The 22,092-nt window shown below is 34.7% G+C and overlaps 2 protein-coding genes and 1 non-coding gene across 7 annotated transcripts; 2 read left to right on the plus strand and 1 right to left on the minus strand.

Annotated features, from left to right (window-relative positions):
- Positions 1 to 3,024: 3,024 nt before the first annotated feature.
- LOC103451749 (protein CRABS CLAW) lies at positions 3,025 to 5,360 on the minus strand. Of its 5 annotated transcripts, none has more exons than XM_008391173.4 (7): positions 5,159 to 5,355; positions 4,746 to 4,883; positions 4,243 to 4,345; positions 4,033 to 4,081; positions 3,701 to 3,776; positions 3,516 to 3,581; positions 3,025 to 3,366 (listed from the first exon to the last, which is right to left on the minus strand). In XM_008391173.4, exons 1-7 carry the CDS (start codon positions 5,252 to 5,254, stop codon positions 3,361 to 3,363), a joined length of 534 nt encoding a protein of 177 aa, XP_008389395.1. In that variant the 5' UTR covers positions 5,255 to 5,355; the 3' UTR covers positions 3,025 to 3,360. The 5 variants fall into 5 exon arrangements, with proteins under 5 accessions (XP_008389395.1, XP_008389394.1, XP_008389393.1 ...); XM_008391172.4 differs by having other exon boundaries at positions 4,243 to 4,348; positions 5,159 to 5,354; XM_008391171.3 differs by having other exon boundaries at positions 3,172 to 3,382; positions 5,159 to 5,360.
- Positions 5,361 to 11,304: 5,944 nt separating this feature from the next.
- On the plus strand, positions 11,305 to 11,376 carry TRNAD-GUC (transfer RNA aspartic acid (anticodon GUC)). Its single transcript has one exon. It is a non-coding gene; the product is annotated as a tRNA-Asp (tRNA).
- A 2,137-nt stretch (positions 11,377 to 13,513) lies between these two features.
- On the plus strand, positions 13,514 to 15,562 carry LOC103451750 (cytochrome b5-like). The gene is made up of 3 exons (XM_070810817.1): positions 13,514 to 13,884; positions 14,857 to 14,923; positions 15,066 to 15,562. The coding sequence occupies exons 1-3, from the start codon at positions 13,798 to 13,800 to the stop codon at positions 15,314 to 15,316; spliced, it is 405 nt and encodes a 134-aa protein (XP_070666918.1). The 5' UTR covers positions 13,514 to 13,797; the 3' UTR covers positions 15,317 to 15,562.
- The last annotated feature ends 6,530 nt before the right edge of the window (positions 15,563 to 22,092 follow it).

Raw genomic sequence — 22,092 nt, forward strand, 5'->3', positions numbered from 1 at the left:
TCATTGGTATTGGTTCATTTTTCTGGGATGGGGTTCAAATTACACGCGCTCTCTCTCTTGGGCCATATGGATAAGCATGATTGATGTTTTGGAAGATATCATGCCCGTCCAACGACAATTCTCAGCTGCATCCGGGATATAATCGTACATTAGTATCCCTTTGATCACTTAATATGAAATGGAGAAAATTTTCATCGTGACGGGGGGATACAGTACGTGTTTTTATGCAAGTGGTGGGAAATTTTATTTTTTAAGTTGTTAACCCTTTTAACACACATATCACATCATTTGTATAGAGACGCGTGGTGTACCATTCTGTGTTTCGGTCACACTTAAAAAATCTCTCCATGAAATGGGGGTATAATCTAGTTACACAAAGAATTACCCTTATCAAGGTGAGGGTTTTTTTTTTTTTTTTTTCTCTGTGATAAAAGGAAAGGTTCTTTCGTGCAACTAAGATGCAGTCTCAGTTGCCTCATCGTCTAATAAATATTGTCACGTATTTAAAAAAACAATGTTCATCTAGTAGACACTGCTACATGATGAATTGGTGACATATGTGAATCTTAATCTCAGGTTGATTAACTTCTTTATTGTTGGTGTTGAAATTATGAATCACACATTAGGAAAGCAAAAGAGACTTTGCATGTGCTTAAGACTAATTAGCTTTATGATGCAACTAGGGATGACAATAGTTCGGTTTGAGGACGCAAATGCTATATCCATCCCCATAACAAACAAAATTAACCATATTCATAACCGCAAATTAATCATCAGGTATTATCCATAACCATACCAACCGGATAACAGATTCCCCATCGGGTTACAATTATATCCATCTTCATCAATACAAAAAATCTAATAGTTTAGTTGACGCATTATAATTTAGTAAATATTAATTTTGTCATTAAATATTTGATATATAATTCAATGATTCAATGAACGGATCTTGTGGAGTATAAAAATTGAAGTTAAACATTGATGATGTTGGCGAACTTTGATATTTTTCGTAAGTACCATTGAATTCTCATTGATTTTGACTCAAATTTTTTTAACTTTCTCACAAAATGCAACTCACACAATGCAACTTTTCTATTTTATGGATTCAATAAATAATTAATATACATACATTTATTATATTATATATATATATAATATATTATATTATATATTATTTGGGTGAAATTCGGGGACGAATACGGATTGGGGACCTCTATAACCATAACCGAATAATAAAGGGGTGTGATATCCACACACCCATTTTACTTCTCACACACCTTTTTAATTTTCGGCCGTCGGATCAGATGAATTGAAGAAGATCAACGGACAAAAATTATCAAGGGGTGTGTGAGATGTAAAATGGAGTGTGTGGATAGCACATTCCAATAATAAATTCATGGTTTTTCCCCATATTCAAAATATATCTAAATTTTCATATCCAAATCCAATCAATTCGGGCGGTTATCCATGGTTATCGGGTTTAACGGTTAGATTTGTCATCCCTAGGTGCAACCTCAATTTTCTTCATGGTATCAAAGTAAGTTGTCTCACGCTTAAAGTCCAACAGTCACACATGGTCTACATCACCCATTTTGTGTTATTTACGTACTATATTTGAAAATTCACTATACATACTACTTCTGATGTTCAATTAGTATTATTGTTTAAAAGTTGATTAGTCAATACAGTTCTGCTGCAGCAGCATGCATGAATGTTTTAGTCAATCGAATGATCATTTTGATGTCCACTATAGTTCTACATTTTTGCATTATCCCAAAACCCTAGAATTTGTGATTACAGAAGTGAAAGGGAAAGTAAAAAAAAATACTCCACTATTGGTGTTTTCCAGGGAACCTTGATCACTTCCAATTAAAGCCAAAAAGGTGGGAATGGCCGACGCTCTTATCCACCTTTCAAAGTTGAAGACTTGAGACCCACCAACAATTAGTGCTCACTATTCCCTAATCACTACTTTTAATTAATTATATTTATGCATTAATCATGGAATGCAATCATCCTTGAAAGTTACAAAATGCTGCTGCCATCAGACGCCACTATGAGCCTGCTTATTTTATGCAGCAATATATGTGTATATATAATCCATACGTACAACTTGGAGATAAAAGTGTGAAGTGCTTTGTCTTTGCATTGGACATGATTAAATCATTAATCTTTAGATAGAGGAGGAAGATTAGTGTGCATGTTTGTCTGCACGTGTCAAATCAAGCACCTAATCCAAATGTCATGTCAATGTTGTAGCAATCATTTGACATCAGGAATGACGTGGTTTAAAGCAGAAAGGGATCATCTCCGGATCATTTCCTCCTAATTCATCAAATCAAAGAATCTGAACCATTGAAAATTGATCTAACGGATGAAGTTATTATATCTTTTAAAGTAGGTCATGTTTGTAGCTGTTAGATCAAATTTCAATGACACAGATTATCTGATTTGATGAATTAAGAAGAAGGAATCGAGGATCCCTTTCCGTTTAAAGCCACTTCCACCTTGATGAACTCTTTTTAATTAATCGAACCTTGCAATGTAAACATTGTTTTATATTTTGAGGGATGTTTGAAGTTCAAATATCTAATCTATAGTTGACATAAGTTATTTTGAATCCAAAAGAAAGCCGAAGTACAAGAATCCCTGCCTGCTAAGGGGATTGAGATGAAGCTATTGAAAAGCCCACTATAACCAATCTGTAAATGGTGAGGCCTTTTTGCCAAACGATCAATTTAAAAAGAAAAGTACTTGTACTCATTAAGGACGTGCTTTTACTCTCACAAAAGCACTTTCAATTACACTTGTTTCTCAATACTGTTGCATAAGAAGGTTATGAGCTGAATATTATGAACGATAATTGTTGTATAACAGAATAATTCTAAGAAAATAATTCATCAGTCTTGCACATCACATATCTTTTCTAGGATTTGGTATCAGGGTTTCATGAAAATATTACCAGAGATTTGAAAACGCTATATATAAATATATAACAATCGGAAACTATATAAAATGAGAAACTAATGGTGAAACTCAAAACGTTAAATTAATAAAAGCATCAAATAATACAAAATTAGAATACTGATCAGTCATTCTGATTCAATACAAATTACCATACACCAATCAAAGTACTCTTAGCACGGAAATTAAGTTCACTAACAAAAGAAACGAAAACTAAGGAGAGTCAAAGTTCTGAACACGAACTAAACGAGAGTACTTAATTAATTGCACGCACGCTGAACTGCTAATGAGGGATGAAGTAGGTAGGAAGCAGCTGCGGATATGGTTATTTAAGATCTCCATGATACCCATGTAGTCATGGCGTTTTAGGGTTTTGGCAGCACGTAGCTAGCATGTTCATTCCTGCAAAATCCGAGCCCTTGAAAGCATCAATCAGAGAGGCAAATTAAACCCAGCTTGCTTCATGCCACGAAAAATAGAAAGTGAAAAAAAAAAATCTAAGATGAACAATATTCAAAATATAAACAGAAAAGCAAGGTCTTGTCTCTTACGTTGTTGTTGCTGCAGCTCCCAGAACCTGATCCTGCAGACGACTGACTGGGAATGTACCTAGCCCACTATAATACAATAATATATATTGATACAGCAAAGTTAGAATATTTTTTAAATTATAAACACGACTTTTGGCAAAAATCTTGTACTTGAAACCCTAGGCAGCAGAAAAAAGGAACCTTACATTTTTGGCTGCAGCACTAAAAGCCTCACGATGTGGAACCTCTGGGTTGGCTGCTTTGATTCGCTTGATCTCATCTCTATCAACAAAACAAAGATCGATGTATTAATTTGGTTATTTGTGATATCGATCTGCATAATTTTGTTAGAGTTTTCGATTATGGTGACATGTATGAAGCTTAATGATTAATTTCACGCTTTACATGCATCTTTGATTCACGAATAAAGCCTCCCTCGAGGTTACTTCAAATGTCAATGTGAAAGAACAAAAAAAGTAAATTAACAGCACAATATAATATTTAATTAATCAAGATGGCTTGGCATGGATCTCCTTACTTCATGAACCGATTGTAAGCAGATGGAAGTCTGTGTTTCTTCTCAGGTGCTGCAAAACAAAAAACATATCGACATGTAATTTATGAGCAGATTGACCATAAATCCGTAGAAGAGTAACAACTCGTTTAATTATATTTAAATCTAGCTATCATTAAATTAAGAGATTGACTAATTAAGCCTCGTGAAATATGGTTGTAAACTTGTCCGTACGTTTGACAACAAAGGGTGCTTTGGGGGATGGTGGGTTGCCTGATACAGGTGACGACGATGATGAGGAGGATTGGCCCTTCCTGAAGTCATTGCAACAGCCCGCCTGCTTCTCATTCAGATATTGATCACTTTCCTTAGTTAGCAACACACACAAATAGAGATATGGTTTCTTAATTAATTAATTTCTTCTGGTTTCTTATGCACACATATATATATATATATATATATATATATATATATATATAGGTGGCAATATCACTAGGGCTTATACTATACTGTAGGAAAACCCTAGAGAGATATATCACTAGTTAGGAACATATGTATAAGAAAACTTTTACCCCAACGCAGGTTTGGCGTTCACATATTATAGTAGTCTACATAAATGTATACATATATTTAGTACTGATTATGTATATGTCAACGGATGTGACTACCATCTATGGTTTTGTGTATATATATATGATCGAGAGAAACTAGCTAGCAGAGTAATTAGTAATATTTACCTGAAGAGTCAAGGAGGTAGGGTGATCAGGAAGGCATTGCCCTTCGAGTGGGGATCTGGTGCTGAGAAAGGAAAGGTTACTGCAATGGCCACATTTCACAGTTATTGTGTCCATCAACCTTTTGCATGGAAGCCCAACCTACAGAAACATCCAATTAATTAGTTAAAAACAAGTTTCTTTTTCTTTCCAAAACTATATATATATTTACAAACAACAAACAGCAGCTGGCAGATTAGAGAAGAGAGAAAAGTAAATAATGTTAGGGCATGATTCTGAAAGTGATACTTGTTGATAGAGAGAGAATGTGGGTTTTATTTTAATTGGAGCTCTTCAACATAAATCTAAAGGTGCACAACCTATATATATCATGCATATATATATACACACACACATGCACACATAGGTTTGATTACCGCAAGGACAGTGTTGCAGAAGTTGCACCGAACATAGCAAAGGTTCTCAGATGGCTGATTAATGAAGTCCATGGTAACTTTCTCTTCCATGCTCATGTTGGAAAGAAAAAGAAAAGGCTACAGTTCGAAGATGAAGAAGAAGAAGTAGAGGAGGCTGTAAGATGAAAGTTTGGGGTTTGTGATGATGTGAAGGGCTGAGTAGGAGGCACTTATAGATTAGGACAAGTGGCTAGGTGGATAGCGTCAAAAGGAAATCCAAAGTTACTAGTCATCAACATCGTACTTCTGCTAGCTGCACTTAATTGCAATGCAGAACTCAGTTAGACGTACGTACGAACCACAAACTTTGCTAAAAAGACATTGACTCAACATCTCGCCATTTTCTCGAGAAAATATCCCATTTGTGCTCCAATTTTCTTTTACCTTCTTCCCAAGTAAATTTGGTTGGAAAAAATTAACTAGCAATTTGGTTTCTTTTTAAGCTAGAGTATTTTTGGTAGGATAATGCTTTTGTCCCTTCACATGACTTATTTGTCCTTCCACTTATGATTATTCAATTTGGAGATATTTTAGTCACTAAACAAATTGACTATTCATCATGAGGATGCTAATTGTTACTAAAATCGTTGATTGGTTTAACACGTAAGGATGACTAAACAATCTCGAAATTGAATGATTTTTTACAGATATGATATTCAGAAATGATAATGACAATGAACGGTTCCGATTATGATGTTGGGATGGTAAAAGTTTGTTAATTGTAAGTGGGGGACAGATAATTAAGTCCCATGGGCGGTCGGTCACAATTATAGTAGGTATTTATGTATTATGTATTACGTTAGAGTATTATGGTTTTCTAGTGAGATAAGGACTATGATTCTTTCCCTATTTTTATATTTCTTGTTTGTTTTAGAATTAGGTCTTTATAAACACAGCTCTTGTAACTCAATATATATAAGATACAGACAAATTGAGTTATGGAGCGACAAATATGTAGTGTTCTTCTTTCTTTTTTAGTCAATGGAATAATAATTTGAGTTTCTAATCGATTTTTACTTCTTTGTCTTGTTGTTTGATTCTTTTAACAAAATAGTGGTGATGTTCAAAACTTCAAATCTATGGCAGAGGTTTTGGTATCCCGTTTATTGTCTTCATATATTACTTTCAGTTTAAGTTCAATTACTCGTTGTAGACTTGAGAGATTAGTCAAGCTACTTAGGACAATTTGCTACTCTATATGCACTTAATTAAGTTCAAATCTATTTTCTTGTGGTTAATTAATTTACATAAACTTAATGAAGATTACCAGTGAAAAATCAGTATATTTGTCCAATTTTTCTTTTTTATTTCCTCAAGCCGTCAACTAATCATCTATTGACTGATGCCTTAGCCAAAGAAAAAAACATGATTGAATGCATACATACAGACGGACGAATTAACATAATAAAGATTCTTGATATTGATATGAATATATAATTTGATTATATATCATCATAACAAAGAAAAAAAACATTAGTGCAGGGTATTGATAGTGAATTGTTATTGGCACTCCAAAAATCTCATTCTACGTACACTTCAAACTTTCCATATTTGGAAAGAAAAATATACTTGTAAGGAGTGTAGAATGAGATTTTTGGAATGTTAATAACACCTCCCTATTGATATTGTTTATAATATATATATATATATTATTTACCCTGCATAGTGCAGGATCCCATGTCCCATCCAAAATATTGTTACACACCAAGACCACCAGAAAAACAATTTGCAATAGAACATTTAGCCACTTTTTGTGATATACCCTATTGCCTATTAACATCTATAGGAGCTAGGACAATTCACAAAATGAAAATCTTGACGGGAAGTTTGCTTTTTCAATTTGGGGTTTATAGTAGCCTTAGTAGGAATTCAAATGAAATTGGACATTTTTCAACAAACAGAAAAAAATTTCACAAGGGGGATAGATAATTCTTTCCGATAAGAGAGTGATAACTAGTTGATGAAGATTAAACATAATATATATAGAGGGTTAAGATTCGGGTCCACACGTTTTTGTCATATATTTTCACACACTTTTTTATGGGGGTCACTCCGTAATGTATTTTAATTATCCAACCGTTTATCTTTTATGTCTTACCTCAAATATCATGTCTATAAAAATTCACCAAATCCGAAACTATATAACCATTGGATTAAATTTAGTGTTTTTTTTGTATAACCGTATTCGTCCATTTTCTTCAGTACAAATAAATGTAATAATGATTTTGAATTTATCTAATTTTTTTAAGTGATGATCTATTAATGATATACTAAAATATAGACAGTTCAAATTGAAAAACACATTAGGGAGTGGGTCCACAAAATGGATGTCAAAGATGTGTGTTCCCGTATCCTAACACACACTAGAAATTTCATTTTACACTCCATACCAGTGTATTTTGTTAGAATCCTAATTGGACTTAACGAAAAAGGATAAAGGAAAATATTATGTTTTAAAATACAAAACAAATTGCCATTTAGTATTATTGTATAATGGTATTCCTCTTCACTTGTAAGTGAGAGGTCTTATATTCGATTCGTCAAAGACGAATTTGAACCACATTATTGCATGTAGATAATATCGTTTTAAAAAAAATAATACAAAACTAATTAGAGTTGTTATACGTGTAAAACAACATCCTATAATTGAGGACATATTTGAACGTGCCTGACAGCAAATACTACCCACTACGTTTGGAACTGGATACAACAGTTATAAACCAACCCTCCTTGATAGATGGGAGTTGGTTGTTGTTGTATGTAGTTAAAGGAATTTCCTGCTCACAAAAAAAAAAAAAAAAGAAAAAAAAAGTTCGAAGTACATAAGAACACAATCATAGGATTGATCTCTCCATTCTCCCATAATCTCATGAGTTTCACATCATGTTAAAGATAAGATCAGCTGAGAAAGTAGTTTCGTTTGTGTTGTATATATTTATTCAAATATGGACCATTTTACTACTTAGTACTATGGTCTGGTGGTATTCATTTTCACTTGAAAGTGAAAGGTCTTAGGTTCGAATCTCGTGGATGGTGACTTTGATACCAAATTAAGCTGCCATTGTATGACTTAGCCAAACTCTTATTCCTCTTAGTGTAAAAATATCGATGTACTAAAAAAAAAAAATATGGACCCTTTTTTGACTTCATGTACTTCTAGTAAGTAACAAGTAAGATACTAAGGTGATACATTTCACATTGTACGGTAAATAAATTTGGTGTGCAACAACGGCCTATCTAGCTTGTAGTAAATATGAATCGGAATTTGGAGCCAACCAGTAACCAGGCAGTTCGAAGTTTAATGAGTAGAATAAAAGAAAAGTTAGAAGTGAATGAAAGTGAACGAACTGAATCAATGAAAAAATTGAAAAGGTAATAAAATAGCATAGCTTAGTAGTACTGTAGTAGTGAAGAGAAGAGGTCCTGTCATCCCTTCCTTCTTTTGTGGGTGCAATGCCAAAGTTGGAAACCTGAAAGAGACCAGTGCTAAAATCACATGTCACTTTCCTCACTCACCAGCCCACAGTGTGAATATATTGAATTTAGGAGATAGCAAAAGGCAAATGGCTTGCCAGGACATAAGTTGTTTATATTTATATTTGCGTCTTTTTTTGTGATGGGACGATTCCCTCACTTTCCCAAACAGGAAATAAAGCCATTTTTACACTTGAATCTCCACCTTTCTTTGCTCGTGTATACAACTATTTTCCCAAGGTCTCCTTTTCCTTTCAATTTTTTGCATGCCTGGTAAATTTCATGCCTGCCTCTGCAGCCCTCTCTCTTCTGCATCTTTCTGCTTCTCCATGATACGTTTTGTATGTGGATTGGACGCCCCACGAGATTCCCATGTCTTCTTTGAACCTTAGCAAAGTTACCAGTTCCCCCACTTATTACCACACCGGACCCTTCCGGCTTTGGTTGTGAGATTCTCCCGTGCAACTAAGACTTAGTTTTGATATTGTAATTGTCAAATAAATATTTGTCGTGTGTTCAAAAGTACATCATCTATTTAATAGACGATTGACAATATGTCATGAGATGAGAATCTCTTATTCAAATCATGACTCATGAGTATGAACGATCTTGTTCCAATCGGATTTGTGGTTCCCTTCCTTTTCATATTTGGACACAATCATTGGATGCATGTTCATCTCCACTTTCTATCTCTATCGGGAAATTAAGATTAGACCCATCTCAGTACCATATCTTTTTAGGCTCTAGCTACCTAGATGTGTTCATTGTACACTTTCCTAACCATTAGGGTGCTTTCTCTCTCATCCTAGCTGTTAGGTTAATTCATTTATATGCACTTATAATTAGAAAAATGATTTTCATACATCATTTTTAGTTTTTCTTACACTCTTCTTTATTTTTAACTGTTGATTGGATTGAATAAATCAAAAGCAATCACATTATTGCTAATTTATTATGAGGCTTAGCCCACTCCCCCACCCTCTTAGTGTAGATAATATGATTCAAATTCGCATTTGGCGATAATCGAACATAAGACCTCTCACTTACAAGTGAAAATAAATACTACTAAGTGACATGTAATTAAGAAACTAAACAAAATGTGTGTTTATCATTTCCCTATAATTATTACTCCATTCTCTAACAATTTACAAGTTTTTTTAGGATTTTATTAACCGATAGAGTTGTAGCTACAGGATTGCCCATACTAGGGTTTTCGATTTGAGTAAGAAAAAAAAACTAGGGTTTCGGAAATCTTTAATCCGCGTTCCCCATGCCTTTTATTTAGAGAGTACAATTTGGGTGTGGAGTTTTATATGATTGACAAGTTTACATGTTAGTGAGTGTGCCCTATATTTTAAACCCTAAACCGTGATATATGCCAAGGATGCCCCAACAACTTGCCAGTGATGATAAGAAGGATTACATTGTCCACACTAGTCCAGGTCAAACATTAAAACCAATGTTTATCGAAACTAAGCAATACTTTCAGTTACACACTTGACATCCATCCTAGATTAAGCATGAGCGATCAATGGTTATCCAAACCAAGAAGAGCACAAAGAAAGTAGCGGTCGACAATTTCCTATAAGCTGGCACAATGGCAATCGACAATTACAGTACGGCGACGACCGGCAATTACTTGATCCAAGGACAATCTGCCTTCTGTTTTCTCTCTTTCCATCTCTTTTTATTAATTAAAAAATAGTACTAGATGGGGAGGAACACCTTCCTACCATGTCCATTTGGACCATTTCTAATCTTTGTCTTCATTTCGTGGCCCGTTTACCTCTAGGAAACGCAGGAACTATGGTGAGAATTAAGCTATGGTAACGGATTTCAGAGTAAATTTCAGAATATATAGTTTATGACTCTACACAAATAAATCTTTACGAGAAAACAAGATACAACGCAACATTAATTAAAGAAAACATAGGAGATACCTTAAAAAAGACATAGGAAATAATGTGACTAAACCAACAACCTCATCAAACAACAGTAACAAACAAAAGAGAAAAACTCTTCATGTGTCCCGGATTCGAAACTCTTCCATCTTCTAAATTATTGTAATAGTTTTTAATTCTCCCCCTTAATAATAATATTTAAAAATAAAATAAAAAAGCAGAGAGAAAAACTCCAAATTGTTAAAGCTGGTCAATTGGATGACAATGTCTCATTTTGATCCCAATTTGGGTGTTTTTTTTCAATGATTTCCTACTCTATGGGGTAGAGTATGTAGGGTACTCAAACTCGTATCTAAGCAAGTCGAATTTGAAACATCTCACTTATAAGTAGAGATAAATATGAATGTATTATGGTGCTAGTGGCTATCTTAATTTGGTGTTAACAAAACTAAGATTTTTTGGCCAGAGAGGCACAATTTTGAGTTCATTGAGAAAAGCAAGTGGTTAAGAGTGTTAAAAGTTACTGATTTATTACTGGATCTGGAGTTCGTATTTGGTTTGTTTTTGCATCGTTGATTAAGATTTCCATCAATTTTTCTTTATTTATTAGTTTTGAAATTAATTGTAGGATTTGGATCTTTTGAACTTGTTTCTTACTATTGCTTTTTAATTCTTGTATAAACTATTGATCTTTAATTCTTGTACAAAAATCTGTTAAAATATTTCAACAAGGTCGTTGTAGTATAGTGGTAAGTATTCCCGCCTGTCACGCGGGTGACCCGGGTTCGATCCCCGGCAACGGCGCTTTTTTTTCATTTCCCCCCAATTTTTGTGATCCCGCCTTCTCTTACCCACTGTTAATTATAATTTCTTCAATCTCAAAAGCCTCTCTCGTTTTTGTTCCCGTCACAAATTGATTTATTTTTTGTTGATGGAACAACAAAAAGGAGTTCGTTACCTTTGAGTTTCTGTATCGGGGCCTCTGGAACAGACGTAGATAATCATTCGCCAGAGGCATAGGCATGTTCAATCTTGGAAATACGACGAATCACAGGGAAGAGAAGTAGGAGAGGTGGACTTGTAAATAAGTCATTCAGTTTGGCAATGAAGAAAATGACATGTTTAAATATCCGAAAGTAATGCTATGTACCATTTCCTGCTCATCAAGGAGAGAGTGACTTTCAGCCAATGATAGTTTGCCCTAGATTCTGTTGGCGCCTCCAATCATCTTAGGAAGGATGATGCAGTTCATGAAGACGCAGGGCTTTTTACAAGTTCTTGAGATTGTAAATCTACCGCGGTAGCCAGCAACTTGTCTGCAAATGAAGATAATCGTGTGAACACATTTTCCTTTCTTATTCACCTTCCCTACAAACCCCAGAGGAAGCTGAAAATACTAATTCGAATACCCATGCAGATCATGTGTTACGTCCTTTCGGAAAGTTTCAGCAAGTTCAACTGTGAAGGTAAAAATGTCATCCAATACATTCAGGATTATTGCATGCCTGTGCACTGTCCAGAAGTTGTTCTTTCGATTGAGGTTTACCATAACGTGTGAAAACGGATGAAGATCCAAGAGTTGTTGGTTCTTGGACAACAAACCACGTACCCTTAACCGAACTGAGGGATAAGATCTACTGCTAAACGGACAACGTGATGCAAAAGGCCGGTCAGCATGATCTTTCGGGATACTTCCTTATCGAAGACACATTTTGCTTAGTGATCCGTCCGCGCGCGGTAGGTTATGGCGAACTTGTACTCAATTGGCTTAGAAATTCGAACGACGAGCTCTCAGAAAATGGGCGTGCCTTGACAGCCTTGTAGCTGGAAAGTCACAAAAGGAGCTAAAAGCAATTAAGTGATGTCACGAACTCTGAATTTGCCTAGTTGACACGCACAAGACTCGATTTTGTGATATTGTCACCAGGGAGACTAAAAACATACAACTGTAAATAGAGACAAGAGATTGCTTCATCCACAAGATATGCGAAACAAGCTCAGCATGATTAATTGGGATTCTTGATAATCTTAATCTCAAACAAAACCCATTAATTGGGAATGTTGAGAGCCTTGCTTCTGTTCAATTATAAATAATGATTAGTCAATAAAACAAAATTTTGACACAAAACCGAGCGCAATGGCGTTCTAGGATTCATATAGCCGACCCCACTTAGTGGGAAAAGGCTTTGTTGTTGTTGTTGTTGTTGAAGATGAAAGACACATGTTGGAACAAAAAATGGTTATACGAAAATGAACCAGATATCCAATTGCTTGCACTATAAGAATATCCCAATGAAAAATCTGATAGTTGGTCTTGATTCGTGAGCCATTTAGCCTCGACGTGTATCCAGTTGGAGTGCAAACGACTAAACAAGAATGTTGTATGGTAAGGAATAAGGAGAATGAGTTTAAAAATTTGCTCTCCTCGGCATTACCCATAAAATAATTACGATCATATACGTTAAAGTAAGCAAAATAAACAACAAAAATGTTATTTTTACCATGTATTTACCATTATTTGCCCATAAAAAGTTATGATCAGATGCATTAAAGTAAGCAAAATAAACAACAAAAATGTTATTCTTACCATCTATTTGTACCATATCTTTAATAAAAATGGGATGCACTTGTGTTTGTGGCTTTTATTTATTAGAAAGACTAGCATATGGGCACACACAAAACGTGTGAGAATTTTTTTTTTTTTTAAATCGAGATATGTTAGGATTACATGTAGGTTAGGCTTTGAAAAAAAAAAAGCAAAATTTAGTTGTGTGAAATTACATTTATACCCCGTATTTCTTATTCATATTATTTTGTTTTAATTAGAAGGTTAAACTGATAATTTTATAAAATTTTAATTGACAATAAGTATTTTATTAATTAGTAGAGATTATATAAATAGACGATAAGTGTGGCGGGTTTCTTTGGTTGTTGTTGCATACAGGGTTTGGGCTTAAGCCGAAATGGTAAGAAAGTAACAACAACAACCTCCTTTACACGCAACGCAAAGTCATACTGCTTTCTCTCTTTTTACCTACGTGGCAATCAATCATTGGGCCCTCATAGCATTTAAAGCCCAACGGAAGGAGAGATTCAACCAACGAAGAGGGAGAGATTATATCTGGTAGTTCCGTAGTTGGGGTATCCAATCCAAGGAGCCGAAGGTTGAAGAAAGACCAGCAACGAGAATCTCTGAAGTTGGTTTGACCAAAATCACCCGCGACGATGCCGACGTTGACGAAGCTGTACACAATGCAAGAAGCCTCGCAGCACAACACCAAAGACAACTGCTGGGTCGTCATCGATGGCAAGGTAATTGTTTCCCCATGAATTCAAATATTCAATTCAACCCAAAAACGAAGATGCCATGAGTTTTTCCTTTCGGGTATTTGTATTTTCAGATCTGTATGTTGCCCTTGGTAGCTAATCTTTGCACTGCATCCTGGGATTGATACAAAAGGACCACTTTGAATATTCTAACTTTTTGGGTTGTTTGTGTTCAGGAGGATTCAATGTGTCCTTAATCTTTAGGTCATAAAAAAGTCAAAGACTGAGACTTTGGATTACTACCTGCAAAACCCATATTCTATTTTCATTTTGTTTACTATTTACTGCTGTAATTCCTCTGCGTTTCTCAGTTTCTAGGTCAAGTTTCCTCCTTTCCAATCATAAATTTTGACCTATAGATAATACGATTTGGTTGAATTGTCGTCGCGAGTAATCTTTATGTGTGTGTGGCTTTGCTATTCATAATCTTGTTTAAATTACATATGAATAGTACTTATGGAATTTGATCGCGATTCGTGAGGCGTGTTGTGTTCTGTTAAAATTATTACCGGCTTTGGTACTCGAGAATTGGCGTAATCAATTTTCTTTTCCATCATTTCAACTGGTTGCTGGTTTAAGTGCACGTCTTGCTGTATTCGTGTTGCTTGCAGCCTTACTGTTGTTGTGGCATTTATGAACTAATATTCGTCTGAGTTTTATCTGCAAATTTGGTCAGTAATCTCGGCATCCTTCCTCTCTTAATTATCGAAAAAAAAAATTTCAGTGTGCAGAATGAGGAATCCCATGACTGTTGGAAGCTCTTTATCATCCAAATTATTGTCTTGATTTACGAATTTGAAATCTGATTTTATGAGATCGAATTGATTGTGTATGTCATAACGAATTTCAAATGTAGTTTGCATTGCTGGTTCGGTTTCTCTGTTTTATTTTGATTTGGAGAACTATAATTTGACATCAAACTCTATGGTCTGATCATAGTGCATTGGTTAATCCCAGGTGTACGATGTGTCAACCTATTTGGACGACCACCCTGGTGGAGACGATGTACTCCTGGATGCAACTGGTACATTTATAAGCTTCCAATCTCCATAACTTACTCAACTTATTAGACTGTGCAATCAAGATTTTGCTTCAGTTCAGATAATCATCTCAAACAACAATGTAGATGTGTCGTGATCTGAATTTATGAGATTCGATTTCATTAGGAAGAGATGCCACCGAAGATTTTGAAGATGCCGGGCACAGCAAAACTGCGAGGGAGGAAATGGAAGCCTTCTGCATTGGAGAGCTTGACACCACCTCCTTGGATATTCCAGAGCTCGAGATTTTCTCCAAGAATCAGCCAACTGATTATCCAAAGAAGCTCGTGGACTTGACAAAGCGATACTGGGCTGTTCCTGCGGCTGTTGTTGGCATCTCCGTGGTTGTCGCGGTCTTGCACTTGCGCAAGAAGTAACCATCGGATACAATTTGCCCTTGGTATACGACTTAAAGGGAGAGTTCTTCACAATTTTGAATGATTAGGAGAAAACAGCAACTGAGAGAACTGCCCCATTTTTATCTAGATTTTCATGATTATATTATTATTACAAACTATATGGAGATTGTATGTCATTGAAGTTAGGGGAAACCCATGGCTTCTGTGTTTGTGAGTCTCCATTGTTGAAAGATGGAAAATTACACTAAAATGTGCTTTATTGAATGTTTAGTGTCCTTTTAGTGATAAGAGCTTTTACTTTGATTGAAGTTAAAACTTGGCGCTATATTTTTAGCAAAGTTGTCGATAATACATGTACGTACTTGATTGAAGTTGAAAACACTAAACCATTTAGCAAAGTTGCCAACTAAAGTATATTGTAGAATAATACACGTACATTTGATCGAGGTTATTTTTTTGGTTTTTTGATACAATTATATTTTTTACAACAAAGTGTGAGGAATAAATTAGTTTTGAACTTATCACTCACGTCATTTAAACTTAAAACCTTGTTTACAACTTATAAGTAAATAGGAATAATTTAGATTGTACTATACAATAAGACGATGACAAGACAATAATACTTAAGTGATACATATTTTGCTTGAAGTTCAAATACACTAAAATGTGAATCAACTAAAAATTTAAACAGAAGCTTTAAGGGAAAAGATCTTTGCTTTTATAAAAAAAAAAAAAAAAAAAAAAAGGAAATTAAATTGTAGAGCCTAAATAACATCGAACTTCAACGATCTGAGTTCTACACGTCCTGAAGTTTAAAAAGCAAAACGAAGGTATTATAGAATACCTTATATTCTCAAAGCACAGCAATACACAAACAAACAAACAACAACAACTTCCGCCGGGTTCGAACCCATGACCTATTGGATTCGTAAATCGCTCAAACCCCACAACGTACATGGGTACTGGGGATAAAGCTCTCAAATGTGAATTTATTTATACAGACTTTTGAGAATGTGGATTGAATTTCTGAGGGCTTGGGTGGGCATTGTTAGCAAAGCCGAATTCTCTTTGCTCGTCTGGTTCAGTTACATGTACAACTAGCACACTAAACATTTTCTTTTAATATAATGATATATTTACATTAAAGAATAAGTAAATGAATTGGTATCTTTTTTTTTTTGTTAGACTAAGTGCTAGATTAGGAAGCCGACAGGGTTCGAACCCACACCGTGATGTAAGGGCAACACTCATCTCCATCACTGTGGTAGAGGGCCACTTGCAAATGAACTAGAATCAAACTCTTCATCTGCGAGATTTGGACATGAGACATCTCACTCTCAAGTGAAAAACTAATACCATTAAACCGTAATACTAAATAATCATTGACCTTGTTTTAAATACAATAAAAGCGAAGCCTAGAATGTACACATAATGAAGTTTTGTAGTTGGAGAAAATCCGTAACAACCTACTTGAATTTTAAGAAGCTTAGGTTATGTTCGTGAACGTTTTGCAAAATTGTTTTTCGTTTTGCATATACAATAACGAGTGAAAAATGTGTTCGGCAAACTGTTTTCTAAAAATAAATTCATAAAACAATATTTAACCTGAGTTTTGTTGAACATCAAATTGGCGTTTCCCTTATTTTTCAAGATCAATTTTTGAAATAATGGAAAATAAAGATACATTATAAAACAAAATTAGAGTTTAATTAAAAAATAAAATCATGTATGTCGCCACTACTATCACTATTGCCACAATGACCACCACAACACTCTCCACCATCTCACCACCATTGCCACCATCTTTGACACTATCACCTCCCACCACCATCATCTTCATTGCCATCTCACCATGACCACCACCATATGCGCCTTCTTCTCCACCATCGCTATCCCACCACCACCGTCACTTTGCCACCATCTATATATATATATATATTAGGCATTTAGTGATATTGTTTAAAGATTTGCAAAAATTCTGTCTATGTGTGCGTTTCCAACTTTCCAAATATATATATATATATATATATATATATATATATATATATATATATATATATATATAATCTTAAAAGACATGCTCCTTGAAAATAGTATCACGGGGTTTAACTAAACAATAAATAAATAAAAAATACACTATCATGTTTTGTCCCATAACTAGAATACAAAACCCTTCAAAACATTGATAGCCATAGAAGCCCTCCAAAAAATTGATAGCAACACTCCCCAAGCATTACCCATTTGTTAAATTGGGAAGGAGAGAGGGAAAGAGAGAGAACGGTAAGAATTTATTTATTTAATATTAGAGATATACTAGAATCACACGTGAAAAAAGTCAAATTTAGTTTATGTGAAATTACATTACTGTCCATGATTTTATTTTGTGATAAAAGATTAAATTGTCTTCTAACCACGCGGTTGATATGATCACTCTCACAAAAGCATGAGATTATTTATGTTTTGGTCTCAACAACTATACTGGTTTCACAAGGTGTTAGAGCTACTATACTCAGAAATCGGCACCAGATATTGAAAAAAGCATGTAACTCAAGCGGTTTCACATGCACTCGAAATCTTGTACTCGAATCACCTCCCAATAGTACTTGTATTAAAAGAATACAAAGGCATATAACCCAAGTAGTAATTATACACATCTTGTATTTTATTAACTATGAAGAAAAATTACTAAAATGTGCTTTATTGCATGTTGAATGTCCCTTGTTGATGAGAGTTTTTATTTTGATTGAAGTTAAATATGAACGCAACTAAAAACTTATAAAAAAGCAAAACAAAGGTATTTTAGAATACCTTATACTTTCACACTGGTAATTTCTCGCAGACATCGTTAGCCTGAACCCTAAACTTTAAACTAGGGGTGGGTTCAAAAAACCGAAAACCGAAAAAAACCGAAAACCAAACCGAACCGAAACCGAAAAAACCGAACCGAACAAAAAAACCGAACCGAATTGAAAAAACCGAACCGAACCGAATTCTTTTGGTTCGGTTCGGTTTTAGTGATCTAGAAACCGAACCAAACCGAACCGAACCGAATTAATTAAATTAATTTTTTTATTTAATTATTTGTTTTGGATATTATTTTCTAAACCCAATTTGTAAGTTAAAATATGCTAAACCCAATGTGTTGCCAAACTTTAAGCTCAAAATATTAAAAAAAAGTCCTATAAAAACTTTAAACCCTAACCTATTATTTATCCCCCATATAAGGTTCCGGAGCCAAACCTCATCCTGAAGTACCTACATCCATCTCCATAGCACTGTCTACTTTTGTCTCAGCTTTCTTTTCCAAATCTACTCTCATATAACATGTAACAGAATCTATAAACATTTATTTCGGGTAGATTACTTAGGGAATTTGTGATGGAAAAGAATCCAACACACACTAAATAAATCCACCCACGCATTTCTTTTACTAATCAAGTTGTCAACATGCAGTTACAAGCAAACAACCCTGATCTTTGAACAACATCATACAATTTAATTTTTCTAAGTCATTTGTACGATTTTTGTGTTGTGATGTTGTTAGTTTGGACTTTGGAAGACTTGATTGATGATTTTAGTTCAACTTTAAATGTTTATTTTCATTGTCTTTGATTATAGTTAGAATGCTTGTGTTATGATTGTGTTGGATACGTTAAAATTTAAAATTTCAATGTTTTTCATTTTTTGAAAGAAAAAAAAAAAAAAAAACCAAAACCGAACCGAAAAAAACCGAACCGAAAAAAAACCGAACCGAAAAAAACCGAAAAAAAAATGAACCGAACCGAACCGAACCGAAATTTCGGTTTGGTTTCGGTTTTGGCAAAAAACCGAACCGAATTAAACCGAACCCACCCCTACTTTAAACCCTACGATCGATCTTTAGTCTATCTGCCAGTTTCGATCCCAAGACCTATTGGATTCAAACATCACTCACATCCAACAGCGTACAAGGGAACCAGCCAGGTTAGCTCAAAAATTATATATTTAAAGGGGAACCACATTTCTAAGGGCGAACTCCTTTTTATTCTGAAACTCCATTCACTTTTGTCTGAGTTGATCCTAGCAAATGGATGTTTTTTTGTCACACTCATTATTTTAACAGATCGTGTCGTGTCAAACTCATTATCTTAACGGGTTCTTAATAGTTGACCCAAGAACGATCAAACTCGATAGTAGATCGACTCAGAACTTGTTACTTTTGTGTCGTTTCGTGTTGGCTTAAATACTCATGTAAGAAATTGTCATGCCTTATGTCTAGACTTGGCAAATGGGTTGTGTTAGTGTCATTTATGTTGACAGGTGATCTAATAATAACTCGAAACTTGTAAGAAATTGTCATGCTTTATCTTGACAGGTGATCTAATAATAACTCGAAACTTGTTATATTCCACCACCATTAACACCTCTATTCTCACCACCACTACTACTCCAACCACCATTGCTATTCACACCATTCTTGTCTCAACCACCATCGTCACCATTATTACCAAACAGAAATAAGCTTCCAATCTCCATAACTCACTCAACTTATTAGACTGTGCAATCAAGATTTTGTTTCAGTTCAGATAATCATCTCAAACAACCACGTAGATGTGTCGTGATCTGAATTTTTGAGATTCAATTTCATTAGGAAGAGATGCCACCGAAGATTTTGAAGATGCCGAGCACAGCAAAACTGCGAGGGAGGAAATGAAAGCCTTCTGCATTGGAGAGCTTGACACCACTTCCTTAGATATTCCAGAGCTTGAGATTTTCTCCAAGAATCAGCCAACCGATTATCCAAAGAAGCTCGTGGACTTGACAAAGCGATACTGGGCTATTCCTACGGCCGTTGTTGGCATCTTCGTGGTTGTCGCCGTCTTGCCCTTGCACAAGAAGTAACCATCGGATAAAATTTGCCCTTGTTATACAACTCAAAGGGAGAGTTCTTCACAATTTTGAATAATTAGGAGAAAACAACAACCGAGAGAACTGCCCCATTTTTATCTAGATTTTCATGATTATATTATTATTACAAATTATATGGAGATTGTATGTCATTGAAATTAGGGGAAATCCATGGCTTCTGTGTTAGTGAGTCCCCATTGTTGAAAGATGGAAATTACACTAAAATGTGCTTTATTGAATGTTTAGTGTCCTTTTTTAGTGATAAGAGCTTTTACTTTGATTGAAGTTAAAACTTGGCACTATTTTTTTAGCAAAGTTGTCGAATAATACACGTACGTATTTGATTGAAGTTGAAAACACTAAACCATTTAGCAAAGTTGCCAACTAAAGTAAATTGTAAAATAATACACGTACATTTGATCGAGGTTTTTTTTTTTTCTAACACAATAATATATTTACAATAAAAGGTGAGGAATAAATTAGTTTTGAACTTGTCATTCACTTTTATAAAAAAAATGAAAATTAAATTGTAGGGCCTAAACGACATCGAACTTCAACGATCTAAATTCTAACGTCCTGATGTTTAAAAAGCAAAACAAAGGTATTATAGAATACCTTATATTCTCAAAGGAAAATGGTTCAAAGTTCAAGGGTCAAGATCTCCTAATTTGGTGGAAACTTTCCTTCTCAAAGCACAACAATACACAAACAAACAACAACAACAACTTCCGCCGAGTTCGATCCCATGACCTATTGGATTCGAAAATCGCTCAAACCCAACGACGTACAAGGGTACTGGCGGCAAAGTTCTCAAATGTGAATTTATTTATTCAGACTTTTGATAATGTGGATTGAATTTCTGAGGGCTTGGGTGGGCATTCTGAGCAAAGTCGAACTCCCTTTGCTCGTCTGGTTCAGTTACATGTACAACTAAACTAGCATACTAAACATTTTTTTTTAATATAACGATATATTTACATTAAGGGATGAGTAAATGAATTGGTATCTTTTTTTTTTTGTCAGATAATAGATTTGTTAGATTAGATGCCAGATTAGGAAGCCGACGGAATTCGAACCCTCGCCGTGGTTCAATGGCAACATTCCTCTCTACCTCTATGATAGAGGGCCACTTGCAAATGAACTGGTATCAAATTATTTATCTGCGAGATTTGGGCCTGAGACATCTCACTTTCAAGTAAAAAACTAATACCACTAAATCATAGTACTAAATAATCATTGACCTTGTTTTGAAACAATAAAAATGAGGCCTAGAATGTACACATAACGGAGTTTTGTAGCTGGAGAAAATCCATAACGACCTACTTGAATTTTAAGAAGCTTAGGTCACGTTCGTTAACGTTTTGCTAAAAAACTGTTTTTCGTTTTACCATTTAATATGCACATAAGCATTTATATATATTAGACCTTTATTGCTATTGATTAAAGATTTGCAGAAAGTTTATCTATGTGTGCGTTTCCAACCACCCAAAGATTTTCTTTTTATTGGAAAATATTACTCGTAACATCATAAGATAGTACAATATTCAAACGTGAATTTCAAAAACTAAAATTGGATCTTAAAAAACATGCTGCTAAAAAACTATTATGGAGCATAACTAAAACAAAAGTATACACTTCCGACTTTTGTCCTACAACTAGAATACAAAGCCCTTCAAAATATTTATAGCCAAAACTATAATGTCGCACATTATTGACGTGTGTTTCCCAAAATTAAAGAGTTTCAAATTGCTTAAATTTGAGCGCAGGGTTGGAAGAAAAAAAAAAGCAAAACAAAGGTATTTTAGAATACCTCATATACTAGAGAAATACTAAGGGAACTCTTTATGGATATAATCACATCCGTTCATGGTACATTTGGCGAGGATCCTCCTAGTCCAAACTAAACA

The sequence above is a fragment of the Malus domestica genome, chromosome 13, assembly GCF_042453785.1.
Source record: "Malus domestica chromosome 13, GDT2T_hap1".
Classification (NCBI taxonomy): Eukaryota; Viridiplantae; Streptophyta; class Magnoliopsida; order Rosales; family Rosaceae; genus Malus; species Malus domestica.

What these genes read in the sequence shown, in the direction of transcription:
- LOC103451750 (XM_070810817.1), top strand. Translation starts at nt 13,798, where the DNA reads ATGCCGACGTTGACGAAGCTGTACACAATGCAAGAAGCCTCGCAGCAC. An exon ending in GGGTCGTCATCGATGGCAAG is followed by an intron (nt 13,885 to 14,856) that starts GTAATTGTTTCC and finishes GGTTAATCCCAG; the next exon opens with GTGTACGATGTGTCAACCTA. An exon ending in TGTACTCCTGGATGCAACTG is followed by an intron (nt 14,924 to 15,065) that starts GTACATTTATAA and finishes CGATTTCATTAG; the next exon opens with GAAGAGATGCCACCGAAGAT.
- LOC103451749 (XM_017336928.3), bottom strand. Translation starts at nt 5,254, where the DNA reads ATGAGCATGGAAGAGAAAGTTACCATGGACTTCATTAATCAGCCATCT. An exon ending in CTACCTCCTTGACTCTTCAG is followed by an intron (nt 4,349 to 4,745) that starts GTAAATATTACT and finishes CTGAATGAGAAG; the next exon opens with CAGGCGGGCTGTTGCAATGA. An exon ending in TTAGTGCTGCAGCCAAAAAT is followed by an intron (nt 3,582 to 3,700) that starts GTAAGGTTCCTT and finishes ATTGTATTATAG; the next exon opens with TGGGCTAGGTACATTCCCAG.